The 19,450-nt window shown below is 36.6% G+C and overlaps 1 protein-coding gene across 1 annotated transcript in view; it reads left to right on the top strand.

The window, feature by feature from the left end:
- The window catches only part of LOC140756866 (uncharacterized), a 70,710-nt gene extending 64,144 nt beyond the window's left edge, over positions 1 to 6,566 (top strand). Inside the window, exons 7-11 of the mRNA XM_073092398.1 lie at positions 1,150 to 1,547; positions 2,052 to 2,201; positions 3,170 to 3,344; positions 3,735 to 4,016; positions 5,641 to 6,566. Coding sequence (XP_072948499.1) covers positions 1,150 to 1,547; positions 2,052 to 2,201; positions 3,170 to 3,344; positions 3,735 to 4,016; positions 5,641 to 5,973 — 1,338 coding nt within the window. The 3' untranslated portion in view covers positions 5,974 to 6,566. The remainder of the gene's footprint in view (positions 1 to 1,149; positions 1,548 to 2,051; positions 2,202 to 3,169; positions 3,345 to 3,734; positions 4,017 to 5,640) is intronic.
- Positions 6,567 to 19,450: the final 12,884 nt, after the last annotated feature.

Here is a 19,450-nt window from a genome sequence, read left to right on the forward strand (position 1 = left end):
ATTTATCAACTTTAGAGAATTTCCCTGAATACCATAATATTGTAATTTTAACAATAAGGTTTTATGATCAACACAATCAAAAGCTTTAGACAAGTCACAAAAAATACCTATAGCATCATGTGCTTGTTCCCAACAATCAAAAATATGTCGCAGCAATTGAACACCAGCATCTGTGGTAGAACGGCCTTTAGTAAAGCCAAATTGCTTTTGATGTAAAAGATTATTTAGTTTAAAATGAAGCAACATTTGGTGTAAGAGGATCTTTTCAAAAATTTTACTTAGAACAGGCAGTACTGAGATGGGTCTATAATTGTTGGGATCTTTAGTATCACCTGCCTTAAACAATGGAATTATTTTGCTATGTTTCATTAAATCAGGGAAACAGCCCTGATCAACACACATATTAAAAATAGTGACTAAGTAGGGAGCTAAAGTTTTAATGATTGATGTACAAACTTTTACTGACATTCCCCAAATGTCCTCTGTATTTTTAACAGTTAATTCTTTAAAAGCTTTTAATATGTCATTAATTAAAATACGTCTAAATTTAAATTTAATGTGACACTGACTTAAATTCTCTTTAAGGATGGTCACTGCTTTAATTGGGGATGATTTTAAAAATTTAGTAGTATTAAATGGTATATACTTAAAATATACTTAAAATAATAATTATAATCATGTCATTGATATTATAAATGGATTGTTATATAAATACAAAGAACTTTCCTGCCTTTTGCCTTCTTTCCTACTGATTTTTTGCGTTTATAAATTACTAGCTTTTACCTGCGAGTGATAGCAGAAAGGCAGTGATAGCTTATAGATAGTGGTTAAGAAACTCGGCCTCTTGATCGAGGGGTCCGAGGTTCAAATCCCAGGCACGCATCACTGTCTTTTCAAAATGATGTGCGTATTAGAAATTAATTATCACTTGCTTAAAGGGTGAAGGAAAATATTCTGAGGAAACCTACATACCTGAGATATATAAAAAACATCTCATAGGTATGTGAAGTCTACCAATACGCACTTGTCCAGCGCGGTGGACTATGGCCTAATCCTTCTCATTCTGAGAGGAGACCAGTGCCCAGCAGTAGGACAGTAATGGGTTGATGATGATGAAAGATTTCTAAAGGTGCTTTACATATTTCGCAGATATTACAAGAAATAGAATCACACCACGGCGATTCAGAAATCGAAATAAACCAAATCCTCCAACAACTCTTCGAAATGGATTTCCCGAATCCCGGAGAACAAATCACTATTACGTACACAAGCAAAAATGTTGAGGAGTTTTCGAAAATTTCCAAAAATTTGTCAAATTTAGCCAAATGTAAAACTCTGCCGGATCAGAGGCGTTTGGACTCGAGAACTGAGGTGAATGTATGTGTGAAGAAGGAAACGTTATCGGATGTGACGGAGAGTGTGTCCGATAAATCGGAAAAATCGGACAGACCGGACGAAGTGTCCGATGCGCACGAATTACCGGAATTTTACGATGTGGAGAATAATAACAGCCCTAAGAGTGTTCTGATTAACGTCGAAGGGCCCAGGTGAGTGAAATAGTAATATTTATTTTAAATCGATAATTTAAATTTTAGAAGATATAAAGTATAGTCCCCGCCAAACTGCTAGTCCGCTCTGAAGTTGTTGCGAGCACGTGTGTAACATTGCATCCAAACATAGTCTGCTCAAAATGAAAATGAGTTAAGTGAACCGAAATTATAGTGATCATCGGACAAAAAAACTATATATCTATTTGAAATTATCTTTTTGATAGTTGATTTTTGCAATGTGGTTCGGTAGTGGCGAACTTCATGGTCTTGATTTTTATGAGTCGGTTTTTGTAAAATAAACACTTGCATTATTTTCCCGAATCGGTTCGCCTCAGGCTGTACAACCGCCACACCTATTTCTGTTATAACAGCAGCGTTAAGCGCTGCTGTATTCTGGTTTGAAGTGTGGTAAGGGAGATATACTTTTCCGAGGCGGACCACTAAGTGTTTTACCACTTTCAAGGGTTCTTTGTTATAACAATAATACTTTTCTTCTTTCAGGACGCATACAATAAAACGTCCCCTGGAACCGCGTGTAGATGATGACGATATGTCCACACTGCTAGACGCCTTCGGGGCTGGTCTCCTTATCAAGGTGTTCTCGTCGCTGCTGCTCGAGAGGAAGGTGGTGGTGGTGGGGGACGAGCTGAGGTGAGTGTGCAGAGGGCAGGGGGGGGGGCGATGACGTCACGGTGACGTCACGGCGCTGGCTTCGTCGCTGCTGCTCGAGAGGAAGGTGGTGGTGGTGGGGGACGAGCTGAGGTGAGTGTGCAGAGGGCAGGGGGGGGGGGGCGATGACGTCACGGTGACGTCACGGCGCTGGTTTCGTCGCTGCTGCTCGAGAGGAAGGTGGTGGTGGTGGGGGATGAGCTGAGGTGAGTGTGCAGAGAGCGGGGGAGGGGGGCGATGACGTCACGGTGACGTCACGGCGCTTTTTTCGTCGTTGCTGCTCGAGAGGAAGGTGGTGGTGGTGGGGGACGAGCTGAGGTGAGTGTGCAGAAGGTAAGGGGGGGTTCGATGACGTCATGGCACTGGTGCCCTCATAAAGGGTAGCGGAATACCTAACCAGATTTCGGGCAGAAGGCGGTTACGTATGTGACGTCAAATATGGTGTGAGTTATAGGGGGTTTAAGTAATGTTGAACTATTTATCGGTTTGAGGTAATGTGAGTAAGGGGTGGTGATGGTGGAAGTGGTCGAAATCAACCCGTTACTATTCCACTGCTGAGCGCGGGTCTCCTTTCAGAGTGAAAGGGGTTTAGGCTATGATCTACAGCGTTAGCCAAGTGCGGATTGGTAGAAGTCACACGCCCTTGAGAACTTTGGTTTCTATTTTGGATTCGAACCTCGAGGTGAATGCAGTATATTTATCTAATGAGATACTGGTTCGCGAGATTTAGGAGTGTAATTCTAGAGCAAGGTGTGGGGATATAAGTGTTGTTGATTTAGGTAACGGTTGTCTTGATATACACACACATACACATACATGCGCGCACGCAAGCACGCGTATACATAAACGCGCGAGCCACTTACGCGTGCTTATCTTTCATACTAAGGAGCTGTTTATTTTCCTTCAGTTTCACTCTTTATACTAATCTTTGTACCTCTCCCTCATTGCAGCACAGTATCAGCCTGCCTATCGGCTCTCCAAGCGTCCCTATATCCTCTGGTGTGGCAGCAGCCGCTGATCAGCTGCGTGCCGCGCGCGATCCGCCGCGACGTGCTGCTCGCGCCGCTGCCGATACTCGCCGCCGCGCTCGCCTCGCCCGCCACACGCGCGGATACATTCGAGGAGGTGGGTACTACCGTCACACTGTTTTAGGTACCAATGGTGGAGATGGGCTGTAGAAGAAAGTGTTGTGTAGTCTCTGGGATTGAGATTGTTAAGTAAGATTGCCAAGTTAATTTATTTATTTAAAACATAAAAGATTATTAATATTGATATGGTCACATAAGATATCGTTAACGAACGAAACGAACGAAATAATTCAATTCAGAAGGTCCCTTAAGTAGAGACTGAAAATTTTAACCGACTTGATATTACATGGATCTCACAACTTTTTCTGGTAGAAGAATTAAGTTGTGTTTGTATGTGACTTGATTATTTTGTACAAGTAATGTTTTTGATGGCATATACATCTTTATCAAATAATTATTAACAGTAATTTGATCTCTTCTTCCCCAGGGTATGCTCATAGACCTAACTCTACCCAACAAGGTACAATGCCTACAAGGCGACGAGTCGACAATCCTACCTACAACGAGTTTCAAGACTTTAAAGACGTCTCTACAAATGGAGTCCTTAAAGAATAAGGACAGACAGATTGAGGACACTAAGACGAGAAACGTGTTGATATCTGAGGCGTTTTTGAGATTCTTCGTCGACATTTTGGGAGATTTTTGGAAATATTTCTCGAGCGGGGAAGTGAAGCATGGTGATTTGGGGAAGAATGGGGTTGTTTTTGATGTGAGTATTGTTTTATGTTATTTATTATTATACATAGTATTTTTTTTTTATTTATACCTAACGATAAGGCAGACGGGCTATAGTCTGATTCATAATTAGGTGTCCAAAATGTAAACAAACAAATGTCACTGTCAAAATTAACAAGAAACAATAACTTTAACAAACTCAACAAAAAACAAAAAAATACAATTATTCACAATTTAACAAACGCGCTATGAAAACGATAATACATTCAAGTTCGATTACAATCACGAAAATGAATAACATCAGCTATGAAACTTGAAATGATGGCACAAGAAATGTTTTGGGTTGATTGTGTTACCATTATCACATTTTAATTTTCTACCATAAAGCTTGTTTTTTATTATTATTACTGTATGTAACGAAATTGAGGTGATATAAATATAAGAAAATGTGAATTGATCTTAATTTATTTAGATTATTATTTTATTATTGTTGTAATAATTTAATATTGTCAAAAATAAGAAACTACCATTTGAAACGTATTTTCTTGATACGTCAACAACACCTTTGTTTACATTTTGGACACCTAATTATGACTCAGACTATACCTGATGGAAAGCAGTCACTATCGCCTATGGACATTTGCAACACCAGAGGAGTCGCCAATGTATCGCCGGCTTTGGAGGAGAGCTCTTTTTGCACCCCTCTTGAGACCCATGTCATAGCGCTCAGGGAATACCTCAGGAGGAAGTTCATATATAATAGGAAAGTAGTTATGTGTTTGTACATCAAATATATACAGGGTGAATTTTTCAAATGGGCCTTAAGGGCCAAATAAGGATTAGCCAGGATTAGATTAGCCAGATTAATAATAGCCTTCAACTATAAGGATTAGCGAAAAGTGCTGAAAGGAGTTACGAGGCCGATTTTCATTAAAACTAAAACTGCATCATTCGTTTTTTAAAATATCTTTTTCCTAGCCGGGAATAAAATGAAAGTAAGAGAGACATATTATACTACACTTCAAACCGGAACGCAGCAGCGCTCAACACTGCTGCTATAACAGAAATTGGTATGACGGCGGTGCCGCCGGAGTCGAACCACAAGAGTTTCTATCACCTTCTAAACTGTACCAGTATATTTTTCACGCCTTTTTTTACTATTTTTTTCGTTGATTACACTATTATTAATTAAAATTTATTTCTATGGTGTTCTATTTAAGAATATCTTTTAGTATTATTTCTATTATTTATACGAGTATTTCCCTTTTTGTTTACAATAAAATACATTATTTTTTATTTACCCTATTTTCAATTCAAATTTTTTTTTTTTGGTGCTCTATTTTTTTTTGTTTTTTGAACTATTATTTATACTTCGCCTTTTAACAATAAAATACATTATTTTAATTTACCCTATTCTTAATTCTAATATATTTCTTTGGTGATCTATTCAAGTCAAATCAATTCAATTCAATTTTTCAATTCAATTCATTTATTTATTGCAGGATAAGGTGAAATACATTATATATGGAATACATTAGTTTTTTGCTCCTATCCTAACCCAAAGGGTTAAACTAATAATAAATATATTATTATTACTTATAATTATACTTATTTACAAGTTACTTATTATTTTTACTTATTTATATTTCCTTTTACAGAAAGAGGCCTTCATAAAGAACGCGACGTCGAAACAAAACCAGTTCTTCCTCGAATGGTTCACGGAAACGGCCATGTTCAACCATTTCATCCAAAACATGGCAATATACCACACTCATCACTCATCGGACTCATCGGACTCATCGGTCTCATCGGTCCCGGACTCGGAGCTAGTGGACACGCCGCTGCCGAACTTCTACGAGCTGTTCCTGGAGCGGTCCAGGAGCAGGCCGAGAGCGGGCCAAAAAGGGGCGGAGTCGAAGCTGAGCTACAGGAACGCTATGAACAGGAAGGTGAAGCTTTTGAAGACGAAGCTTAGGGATTTGGTTGCCTAGGATTTTTGAAAATTTGTAATTTGGTGTTTTTTTTTTTTGGAAAAAATGTCTAGAATTCGAAGGATTCAGTTGAGTAGATTTTTTGGAATATACCTGCAGACTAAGGATATAAAGTCTGTGAACGAACAAAAAGGGGCGGAGTCAAAAATGTGTACTTGAAATTGGACTAATTTGTGAGTGTCAATGATATCAGTGTGTGTTACAAAAAGGGGCGGAGTCTTCTTCCTTTATTTAATCTAATTTTAAAAACAATTCAGTAATTCAAAAGGTCATATTTTTGAAAAATATACGTCATATTTCGGTCAGCAATATTTTGTATTTAATAAACAATACAATCTCATGGCTATATACCACACTCATCACTCATCGGACTCATCGGACTCATCGGTCTCATCGGTCCCGGACTCGGAGCTGGTGGACACGCCGCTGCCGAACTTCTACGAGCTGTTCCTGGAGCGGTCCAGGAGCAGGCCGAGAGCGGGCCAAAAAGGGGCGGAGTCGAAGCTGAGCTACAGGAACGCTATGAACAGGAAGGTGAAGCTTTTGAAGACGAAGTTGAGGGATTTGGTCGCGTAGGATTTTTGGAAATTTTTATTATTTTTTTTTTTTGGAAAAAGTGCCTAAAATGTCTAGAGTTTGAGGGGTTTAGTCGCGTAGATTTTTTGGAAAATTACTTGCTAAGTAAGGTCTGTGAATTAACAAAAAGGGGCGGAGTCGAAACTGAGCTATAGGAACGCTATGAACAGGAAGGTGAAGCTTTTGAAGACGAAGCTTAGGGATTTGGTCGCGTAGAATTTTTGGAAATTTGTATTTTTGTTTTTTTTTTTTTGGAAAGAGTGCCTTAAATGTCTAGAAGTTGAGGGATTTGGTTGCGTAGGATTTTTGAAAATTGTCTGATGAGTCTACGGCGATATACGGTCTGTAAATAAATAAAACGGGGCGGAGCCCAAAATGTGTAGATTTTTGAAAATGTGTACTTGAAATTGGAGACAGAGATGAGTGACGATGATATGAGGATGCATTACAAAAGGAGGCGGGGTTTATTTTGAATGAAACACTGAACGAATGAAAAATAACTAAACTTTCTTGGTTTAGTACTCATATTAGTATTGACATATGAATCCAAAAGTGAATCCAAAAGTGGACGGCGAGCTCGAAAAAGTTTTTTTTTTTTTTTTGAAAAATATTCGTTGGTATTCAATTCCAAGTGTTCAAGGAGGTAATTTTTCGAAAAATATCCGTAACTTTTTGTTTTTTGTTTAATTGCTGTATTTTTTTGTACATAACTAATAATGGAATCTCAGTGCTTTAGACGTAAGTGCCTTATATCTATACTAATATTATAAAGAGGTAAAGTTTGTAACTTTATTTGTTTGTAAGGGTAAATCTTCGGATATACTGAACCGATAATGATTATTTCTTTATTATCGTTGTATTAATATCGTCAAAAATGAGAAACGACCATTTGAAACGTATTTTCTTGATAGGTCAACACCTTTGTTTACATTTTGGACACCTAATTATGAATCTGAAGAAATTTTCAAATGTTAAGCTTTGGTAAAACATTGGATAGATTAAATATTAATAACGTAATACCCGTTATATAAAAATCTCATATTAAATGTAGATTAATGTTTGTTTTAATCAATACAGGCTTTTTATTGTCAAATTTAGTAGCAGAGGTTCTCAATCTTTAAGTTAGGGACCATAAAGGTTATAATAGCAGTGGCTTCCAACCTTTTATAAGGGATATCTAGCTCTATGGTGTATCCTTAGTAAGGCAGAATGGCAGAGCGGTTCCCATATCGTTCTGACGCGCAGAGTGTCTAGGTTCGATCCCCAGCCAGACAGATATCTAAATGATGAATTTAGATTTCTTTTTCTGGGTCTGGGTGTTTGTGTATTCGTCTTTGTGTGCGTTAAGGACACCCACGACGCAGATAATGTTAGTGTGGGGCTGTGTAGAAAGCGTTTTTTTGTGCCATTGGCAGTTTTAACAACGAATTAGAATTCTTATATAAAATGTATTGGTTTACTAACTATGTTAATTGTGTATTAAATATTATTTGTGTATTTAGTCCTATTCACACATTGTAAATAAAAAGTGGAAGGCAAATAGGCATTTTATATTGCAATTTATTTAATCGAAATAATATTGGCTAGAAAAAATCATTCCATTTTAAAATATACAGGGTGAATTTTTCAAATGGGCCTCGTAACTTTCAGCATTTTAATTTTTTTATAGTTTCAGATTTGGCCTCTGAAGGCCTGAAAAATTCACCCTGTATATCCTAAATGTATTTTTTTTTTATTGAAATTTGGTTGTTATTAATTTTGACTGTAAATTGTTGTGTACATGTATGTGGCGTGCGGACCAGATCCGCGGTCACTCCGTGACAGGAAAGAAATCCCAATACAATATACCACTGTCATATATTTTTTTATAATATAGGAATAGCAAACGATCATGTCCACCTGATGGTAAGTGGTTTATGTCATATGGACATCTGTAATCAACCCCAGATAGGATTAGATATTCCTACTCGAGGTCGGGCACAGATGCGCCGCTACCGCTGAGGACTAAGCTGGAACGCCTCGTCTCCCTTGCCACACCCTTCAAACCAGAACACAGCAGCGCTTAACACTGCTGTTATAACAGAAATAGGTGTGGCGGTACTGCCGGAGTCGAACACATAGGGTTCTACCACTTTTAAGCCTTTAAATAAATGTAAATAATTATTTTTATGTTACTTTTGATTTAGTACTACTTAATAATCATGGTTGTTAGATAAATGAGTATAATTTTAAAAATGTAACTGTAATATAAATATTATTGTGTGTAAAATAATCCAAATATTTTTATTAGCGTCTCGAATCCCCCTACTCCTCCAATGACGTCACTAAATGACGTCATATCATATGACACTCAATTATAGCTTAGTCCTCAGGGGTAGCGACGCATCTGTGGCCGATCTCAGGTAGGACTCTAATCCTATCTGGGTTTGATTACAGATGTCCATGGGCGGCAATAGCTTACCAGGTGGACTGCATGCTAGTCTGCTACTCCTATATTATAAAATATATAAAAATTTTGGTCTTTTAACCCAGTTGATAAATATCCTATATAAGTCAACAGTTTATATACATGATATTATTGTATATAGTGCTTTCTTTGGTTGTAGTATACATGTTGTATCCACACACTTGGAACTTTCAAACACCAAACCTCAACGCCAACGTGTGGACGCGTCGCAAATGTTTGTGGCAAAGAGCGGTCATCATGTGGGTCTGACGCGCAAAGGTCCCGGGTTTGATCCCCGGCCAGATAGATATATAATTTTATTTTCGGACAACAGAGATCCATTTTGTTAGTTACAAATGTAATATACAGGGTGTCCCGTAAGTACCACGACAAACTTGGGGAGAACATAGGTGAGGGTCTGACCTCTCTGGGGAAAAAAAATTACCTTAGTAAAAGTGTCACCGTTTTTGCACTATCAATTGTTTTAGATTTTTTGAGAAATTCAGGCCTCTTCAACTTCTTTCGTTAACTGCGTGTACAAATTTGGTGATGCAGTGTTTATTTTTTCTGTTAAATAGTATCAGATAGTTGGTCTATCATATTGAAATGTAAATTGGTTAAAAGATGTAAAGGAACCATGAAAAAAATAGGGATATTTTTAGATTTTAATTTTTTTACTATTTTTCCCTCAACTTTGACTCGTCGTTGTGAAAAAAAAGTGTACTGGACTATAAGTGTACATTGCACAAAAAAATATGTCCAGTTAATATTGATTTCAAAAAGGTACCACACTTACCATTTAAAGTTAAGGAAAAAAAGTTAAGGCCGTTTTTGCATGAAAGGTACTGAAACCAACTAAAACGTAATAATCGAGTTTTTATTTAAATTACGGTTTCTACCGACTCACAACGTGTCAGGCAGTACTAAATCACATTATTACCTGGTTACACACTTAAAAATATCATTCTTCATTTGTAAAAAAACAATTTAGTAACTAACTAGCAAACAGAGTAATACAATTTATTAAGTCAATTTTTACCTATTTTGAACTGTCGTTTCGAAGTGAAACTTCGTACATGTATGTAATTTGAATGACAATACCATAATTTGACATCTTGGAACAGATCTGATGATGGAGCCAGGATATGGATGGTAGATCTCTTACCAATTTAGCCCAAACTCGAGGGATTTACTAAGAAACTAACCATGCACCTGCTGGCTCCATCATCAGATCTGTTCCAAGATGTTAAATTATGGTATTGTCATTCAAATTACATACATGTACGAAGTTTCACTTCGAAACGACAGTTCAAAATAGGTAAAAATTGACTTAATAAATTGTATTACTCTGTTTGCTAGTTAGTTACTAAATTGTTTTTTTACAAATGAAGAATGATATTTTTAAGTGTGTAACCAGGTAATAATGTGATTTAGTACTGCCTGACACGTTGTGAGTCGGTAGAAACCGTAATTTAAATAAAAACTCGATTATTACGTTTTAGTTGGTTTCAGTACCTTTCATGCAAAAACGGCCTTAACTTTTTTTCCTTAACTTTAAATGGTAAGTGTGGTACCTTTTTGAAATCAATATTAACTGGACATATTTTTTTGTGCAATGTACACTTATAGTCCAGTACACTTTTTTTTCACAACGACGAGTCAAAGTTGAGGGAAAAATAGTAAAAAAATTAAAATCTAAAAATATCCCTATTTTTTTCATGGTTCCTTTACACCTTTTAACCAATTTACATTTCAATATGATAGACCAACTATCTGATAGTATTTAACAGAAAAAATAAACACTGCATCACCAAATTTGTACACGCAGTTAACGAAAGAAGTTGAAGAGGCCTGAATTTCTCAAAAAATCTAAAACAATTGATAGTGCAAAAACGGTGACACTTTTACTAAGGTAATTTTTTTTCCCCAGAGAGGTCAGACCCTCACCTATGTTCTCCCCAAGTTTGTCGTGGTACTTACGGGACACCCTGTATATGATTGATGAATTTATATATCAGTTCTGGGTCTGGGTGTCTGTAATGTCTGTGTGTTCATAGCCATGACAGGGAATCTTAGTGTGGGGCTGTGAGTGTAGAAAGCATTTTTTTTTCTTTGATTTTGTAATACACCGACACACGAACCAAGTCAAACGCTCTATCCACACGTTTGTATTCGTAACAATTTGTCGATGTTTGCCAAGTGTGTGGACGCAAATTTGATATTATTTGTATATAAGTAGTCTGTAATTGTGTAAAGACTGTTACTTTTATTTCTTTTATATTTTATTTTTATTTTAATATATAACATGTATGTACCCACTGTAGTTAGTTTTAAAAACTATTTTTAACTAAGTTTAGTTCTTATTTAAGTTATTTAGATGATAAGTATGTGCTATGAATCTTGTATTTTTTTTTTAAGCAATCATAGATTTTAGGAAATATTCAGATGGAGCCTATTCTCTACATTACAACTATACTAAATATATAATCATTTCGTTTTAGTCGAAAAGTCTTCAAAATCGAAATTTTGACTAAATATGATATTTTTTTAGTAATTTCATAAATGAAATGTTTATCGTCTAGTGTTTTGAAATCTGTGCTAAAACTGATTTTGTTTCAAAATATTAAAAAAAAAACTGACTTGTAAAATAACTTTTTCAATTGCTATCTTCCAGAATATTAAATATATAGCACATTTAGAAATACAATGATGTAATGCAAATACCACACACTCGAGAGAAATGCATTAGAATGAGGCGCGTTGCCTTCAGCTGCCTCTTGTACCCTTACCATGAGTTTTCAAAACATCCCACAATTTTACGTTACGTTTACTCAATCCATTATTCTGTTCCGTTTGCTTCAGTAGACTGAGTAAACGTGACAATAAGTAAGTGCTCAAGTCTTTCTGTCTGCCTCACATGTTCGCAAAAAAGTGAGACAAAACATAAAGCGCCATTTTGTCAATTTAGACATTTAATGTTACTTTACTGACACTATAGTTGTGATACAATCCGCTAGGGGCGCTGATTGGAAATTGTATGGGCAAATACGTAAACAAATACCAAAACAGTCATATTTGTCAAAACGTAAAAACTCATGGTAAGGGTACTGACATCGACACTGCCGCCATCTAGCGGGTACGGTGAGCACACGAGAGTCAATGCATTGGATAGTTTTGGCACTTTTTGAAGTGTGTTTATACATAAGTTTGAAGATTTTTCATCACCATCAGCAACCCAATACTGTCCCACTGCTGGGCACGGGTCTCCTCTCATAATGTGGATAGTTTTGGCACTTTTTAAAGTGTTTTTATACACAAGTTTGACGATTTTTCATCATCATCAGCAACCCATTACTGTCCCACTGCTGCGTGCCCAGCAGGTCTCCTCTCATAATGGGAAGGTTGATCTGACGATTTTTACCACGCTTTTATTAGCTTCACCTGTATGTATGTATGTATGTATGTAACGGAATCTTTGAACTCGATTCTTACCCACTTTGAACGGTCCGATTAATTTAAGATTTCGAACAATTATCAAGAACCGATGACAATACACGATTTTAATAATTTTATCCCATTCACCTCATCAGGATCGTCAGGAATCAGGATTAACGATTGTCCTTGTGCGATTTTAGCGAGGTTTTTAGTTTTTAAACTATAATTATTTATTTTGCACTTGGTCATTGTATTTCTAAAGGTGTCTGATATATATTTGCTTATATATTTGCTTAGTTTCATTTATGTACATTCCTTCTGCTTTTTCTTATAATCTGAATATGCTTTTTATATCTATATACACTGCCATAAAGATCTGTATATTAACATGTCATTTTGTATAAAAATATCTCGAAAAAAACTAAAATCATGATGAATAATCACATTGATCGAGTAATTAATAGACATTGGGTCGACTCAAAAACGTCCGAAGGAAATGTGCTACAAAATGGACAAGGTGCTACAATAACGTGTTAGTTGTCTTTCGACTGCAGAACGAACCAGACGTTCACAGTTTAAAATTATATTTTATTTGATTTGATGTAATATATTGGATTATATTTTAAATAGATTATATTGTTTCAAATTGTGTTTATAGTATTACTTAACATTGAAATTAAAATATGTTATTGGTATATCATAATCAATATAACTTCATCATAGTCAAGATGTACAATATTTTACAAGTTGTTTTAACATAAAGTCATATATACAGGGTGTTTTTTCAAAGGGTACCCAAATTTTTTTACCATATTCTAGACATCAATAATGTTATGTACAAAATGTCAAAACTTTAAAATCCCTCTTAATTATTTAATTACATTAATTCTAAGTTATTCCAAATTCTGCGTACATTATGGACAACCGTTGCATAGTACGCGCAGTCATTGATAATGACACTAGCACTAACGCACACAAACTCGTAATACAAGTATGCCGACGCGCGGTTCTTCATTGAGACTGACACGCACACAAGGCCTTAGGACCGTCATAATGAACAAATACACACTACCCACATTACGACTTTATTGTTTTAAAACGAATGTATAAATTTTATGGCGTATTTAAAAAATTGGAATCAACTATTTACAGCAAATTAACTTACCTAATTACATAATTATTGAATGTCCCTTATAAAACACACTGGTATTTACATTGTCTACATATCACTGGTATTTCAAAAACTGTTCAAAGTGGAGTCCATTTCTCTCAATAGCTGAGCACGCTTTTTTAAATTGTTTTTTAACATTATTTGTGTCTGGACACTTTTCACTTCACTAAAATCTGTAATTATTTTATTGCGTAGGTTCTCATAACTCTGGGCTTCCTCAACGTAAACAAGTCTTTTAATTGCTCCCCATAAATAAAAGTCTAAAGGAGCTAACGGAGTCTAACGGAGCTGCTAAAATCGTCGTCGTATTAGGTACTCTTAAGTTATTTCCATGTATTTGTAAACGCGGTAAAGAGTCACTTTCATAAAGTCTTTGCGCACCACGTAAACTTTTACCATTTAAAATGTAGCACCGTACCATCTCATAATACTCGCGGTTCGTATAACTTATTTGATTTTGTGCCGCCATTTTCACTCATAAAAAATAGCAAACACATTCGAAAATCGGTCACGGTCGACTGGCGCCACTGGCGGCCGGCGGGCGGCGGGTGCGCATCACAGGTGTCTGCGAGGACGAGGGGGAAAGGGGTTGTACGAAACTAGGCGATCGCTAGCCGAATATTACCGATATCTCCCTGCATAGTTTTTATGTTTGTGTGCGAGCGCTCAGAGTAGTGTGTGATAATAAATAGCAGAACTTATGAATGATAGTTTTCGTTGTTGAAATCATGTCCATGAGTTCTGTATTTAGGGGATAAAATGGTTCAATATTTCTTAACATTTTTTTTATTATTTTATTTCAAAAATCGGTTATTTAACCGCTTCTGAACCATCTGTGTCAATTTGGGTACCCTTTGAAAAAACACCCTGTATATGTTTGCATATTTATCGAACATGTTTTTTGTTAAATTAGTTCAAGACCCGGTGTCTATATGTAACATTAACTTCGTTAGTAATTATCGATTTTAACAAATTTTTGCTTGCCAAAAGTTGCCAATATGACAATAAGAACAATAGAATTGAAAAGCCTAGAAGAATTGTCACTTTTAAATTGATAGGCAAAAATTGGTTAAGATTGATTATTACTTATAATCATCATCATCAATATTAATGGCCCTAGCAGGCTACCTAGCTTTGGTATCGGCGATATACGTTTTGGCATTTACATCGATAATGCATCACGTATTGGCGACTTGTTAGAACGTGCGTTTTAACGTCTTTATGCTGCATCCATTCAAAAATAACTGAGACTTCTCAAACGTGTGCGGAATGTAGCGTTTGATCGCTGTCGTCTGAAGCAATCAAATCGATCGCCGATGCTAAAAGATTAGATAGATATATTTGAGTGTAGATAATATATGTGCCAGTTAGTTTATGTATATTTAGTTAGATTTTTAGTTGGTTAGTTTTATTTTATTTTTAACTTTGAAATATATTATTAAGACAGTTATTTTGTGGTTTTATTTACCTTTAATACAGAGCTTAGAATCGTAATGGTGGTAGAATTATCGGTGGTTCAATGGAGACACCACCACCGCACCGCACCTATTTCTGTCTAATAATAACAGTGTTAAGCGCTGCTGTGTTTAGGTTTGAAGGGTGGTGGTAAGGGAGACATACTTGTCCGAGGCGTTCCAGCCTCGTCCTCAGGGGTAGCCACGCATCTGTGGCCGACCTCAGGTGTGACTGTTCTTATCTAGGGTTGATTACAGATGTCCATGTGCGGCAGTAGCCACTTACTATCAGGTGGACTGCATGCTCGTCTGCTACTCCTATTTTATATAAAAAAAGGTTCCGTCTAGGTGAATATGCTCGCCACACCATCTGGTGTGTACGACAGTATGCAACCACACTTAGCACCGTCCTTTCCAGGACGCAACAGTGGTTGAACAGTTCGAGCTCCTACTCTAAAATAGCCTCTTACGATAATTAAGTAATACCGTAGCTCTATTCTGTACCCTTACCATGAGCTTTTACGTTTTGACAAATATGATTGTTTTGGTATTTGTTTACGTATTTACCCATACAATTTCCAATCAGCGCCCCTAGCGGATTGTATCAGAACTGTAGTGTCAGTAACGTAACATTAAATGTCTAAAATGGCGCCTTATGTTTTGTCTCTCTTTTGTCTAACATGTGAGGTAGACAAAAAGACTTGAGCACTTACTTATTGTAACGTTTACTCAGACTACTGAAGCAAACGGAACAGAATAATGGATTGAGTAAACGTAACGTAAAATTGTGGGATGTTTTGAAAACTCATGGTAAGAACTGGTTCCGGAACTACAAGGGCAACCTAATCGAGGCCTAGTACGTAACAACAGAAGTCAGATTAAATAAATATAGCAATTCCTGCTTAATAATCAAGTCATTGATTTTCGCAAAGCAATTATAAAAATTATCGGAAATGCGCCATAACAATGTAGAGTCACGCATCGTTTTTTGCAATTAGATTGTAACAATTATTGTCTATGTCGCATGATATTGTTTGTTTCCATTGTTGTGTGATTTTGTTATAAATTTTCTCGTTTTTGAGACTAGTTATTCTTTAGACGTGCTTTGAGAGAGAAAAAAGTGGTGAAACGATTTTTGTAACGAAAATGGTTACGTCGGAGTGTTACGTCATGATAATTATGTATAATTATGATCTTTTTTTATATAGAAGTAGCAAATGAGCCTGTCAACGTAATGAAAAATAGATACTACCCATGAACAGCTTTAATCAAACCCAGATACCTACCTGAGGTCCACCACAGATATGTTGCTTCTTGTGGAACGTTAGAAGGTAAGTTTCAGCCTTACCACATCCTTCAAACCAGAAGTAAACAGCGACTATCCCTGTTACTCTAAGCCAACTATAGGTATATGAACGATGGTGCCGGAGTCTAACCACGAAGAGTTGTACCACCTTAACACAAATATAAAACATACCTACTTTATATATAAACTAGCTGACCCGGCAAACTTTGTACCGCCTCAAAATCTATTTATCAAATATTTATTATTTCATATAAAATATAGCCTATGTTACTCGTGGATAATGTAACTTTCGAATGGTGAAAGAATTTTTAAAATCGTTCCAGTAGTTTTTGAGCATATTCATTACAATCAAACAAACAAAGTTTTCCTCTTTATAATATTAGTATAGATAAATGTAATGTCTAAACTTACTGGTATGAGCCGTTCGTAATACAATATGTACCAATTTTGACTTACCAAAATTCAAAATTTGACAATGATTGCCTAAAAAAATTCATAAATTTCTTGGTAGGCACAAATTGGTCAAGTTTGATTATTATTTTTATAACGATTGGAAAATATTGATTATTTTTATAACAGGCGTATCATATGTAACGGTGATGCCACCGGAGTCGAATCACAAAAGATTCCACCATCTTTTAATTGGATTTATAGATCGTCGTTAATTAAAATCTACATATTAATTTGATTGCTACTGCCTTACTAACCTACTTAGCGTCTTTCTCAATGAGTTGTTGTTAACAGATTATTTGTCAGATTTTTACAAGTTACTTTCCTAAGAATTCATTTATCATTTCATTGAATATATCATCATCATCATCATCAACCCATTACTGTACCATTGCTGGGCACGGGTCTCCTCTCATAATGAGAAGGATTAGGCCATAGTCCACCGCGCTCGCCAAGTGCGTATTGATAGACTTCACATACCTTTGAGATTTTTTTTATAAATCTCTCAGGTATTCAGGTTTCTCACGATGTTTTCCTTCACCTTTTAGCAATGGATAATTAATTTCTACTACGCACGTAACTTTGAAAAATGAGAGCGTGCCCGGGATTTGAACCTCGGAACCCTCGATCGAGAGGCCGAGTTTCTTAAGCACTAGGCTAATTAATTGAATATATATTATAACTTAATTGTTGTAGTTATTACCTATTCTTCCACTACTGGGCACGGGTTTCCTCTCAAAAATAAAAGATTTAGGCCACAGTCCACAGCTATCCAAGTGCGGATTGGTAGACTTCATATACACCAGAGCACATTTAAAAGGACGGTGATTATTTTTAATAGTGAAATAATAAAAGTAGTTCTTGAACCAATTTACAACTTTTATTATTGCTGCGCAAAATACAACTAAAACGTCAAGACGCGTTCTTTTTCTTTTTTATGCTAACTCATACAATCGTAGCAGCCAGTGACTATATAAATGAGATGTTATTATTATAAAAATAACACATCGTGAAAATAAGACAATATAATTGAAGTAAATAATTATATAATTAAATTATTTTAATATATTTCTAACATAAGTACACAATTTTGAAAAATTAGAGGATACTGTCTACATTCGAACCTGCGACTCCCCTTTCAAGAGGCTAAATTTAAAACCTTAATACCTATGTGATGGTAGAAGGGTTATAAAAGATTTTTGGTACAGTCCGCGCCAAACTGCTAGTCCGCTCTGAAGTTGTCGCAAGCAGGTGTAGTCACGCAATTTTCTATGGTGACGCGATTCTTTTCTATATTCAGAGCGGACTAGAACATGGTTACACCGGTTAGTAATAAATCAATTCAATACAATTTTTGCCTAATTTAAGAATTTATGTAGGCAAAAATTGGTCAACACTAATTTTATTACTCACTGATAAAATTGACGTAAGTGCCGTGGAAACAGCCATCAGTCAGATTTTAATGATGTATATTTTCCATTATGAGAAGAATAGAAAAATGGGGATAAATACATAAGATTACTGATTATTACAATTCCATTCATTAATTTCTTGTATATTTGTCAGATGAGAGATAAGGATTTTGCAATAAGGTAGATCATGATGATGATCTTTGATTTAAGTTACAAGATTTTTTTGTTATATGGGAGTAGCAGACGAGCATGCAGTCCACCTGATGGTAAGTGGCTACTGCCGCCCAGGGACATCTGCAAGCAACCACGGAACGGATCAGATATTCCTATTTAAAGTCGACCACAGATGCGCCGCTACCCCTGAGGACTAAGATGGAACGCCTCGGAAAAGTCTGTCTCCCTTACCACACCCTTCAAAACGGAACACAGCAGCGCCTAACGCTGCTGTTATAAGGCAGAAATAGGTGTGGCGGTGGTGCCGCCGGAGTCGAACCACAGAGGGTTCTACCACCTTCTCAAAATTAAATAATATGAAGGGCTATAGAGTGGACATAGGTACTAAAGATTTTCCACCGCCACACCTATTTCTGCCTATTAACAGTAGTGTCAAGCGCTTCCGTGTTCTGGTTTGAAGGGTGTGGTAAGGGAGACATACTTTTTCGAAGCTTTCCAGCTTAGTCCTCAGGGGTAGCGGCGCATCTGTGGCCGACCTCAGGTAGGAATATCTAATCCTACCTGGGGTTGATTACATATGTCCATGGACGGCAGTAACCACTGACCATCAGGTCGTCTGCTACTCCTATATTATATAAATAAATCCTGCAATAAATGAATTAAATTGAATTAAAGAAGAAAAAAAGAAGATGTAGGCCCAATGGCAGACTAAGCTCGTCAGAGGCCCGAGGTGGAATGTTGAATGAGGCCCTCAATCTAAAAACTGATCTAATTTTATAACCTTTTACAAATGTCTTCAAGGGAATATGTATTCCAGTCATGGGTTCATTCCAGCGATCTTTTTTTTCGGTTACCGCTAGAGGCGCGAAGCCCCCTGGGCTGCGAGGCCGTGGGCGGTGGCCCAAGTTCCACCCCTTAAGTCGCCACTGCCGTGGCCGTCTTCACCACTGCGTGGAAGACCATGGATCTCCTATGGACTACAACCGGACTCATTACTCGAGAAGTGTCATATTATTATGTTTTCAACGGTATGCGGTCACATACTCACAATGG

Source organism: Epargyreus clarus, unplaced genomic scaffold, assembly GCF_041222505.1.
Source record: "Epargyreus clarus isolate Ecla_fem2 unplaced genomic scaffold, WU_Ecla_fem_2.2 ptg000036l, whole genome shotgun sequence".
NCBI classification, from domain to species: Eukaryota; Metazoa; Arthropoda; class Insecta; order Lepidoptera; family Hesperiidae; genus Epargyreus; species Epargyreus clarus.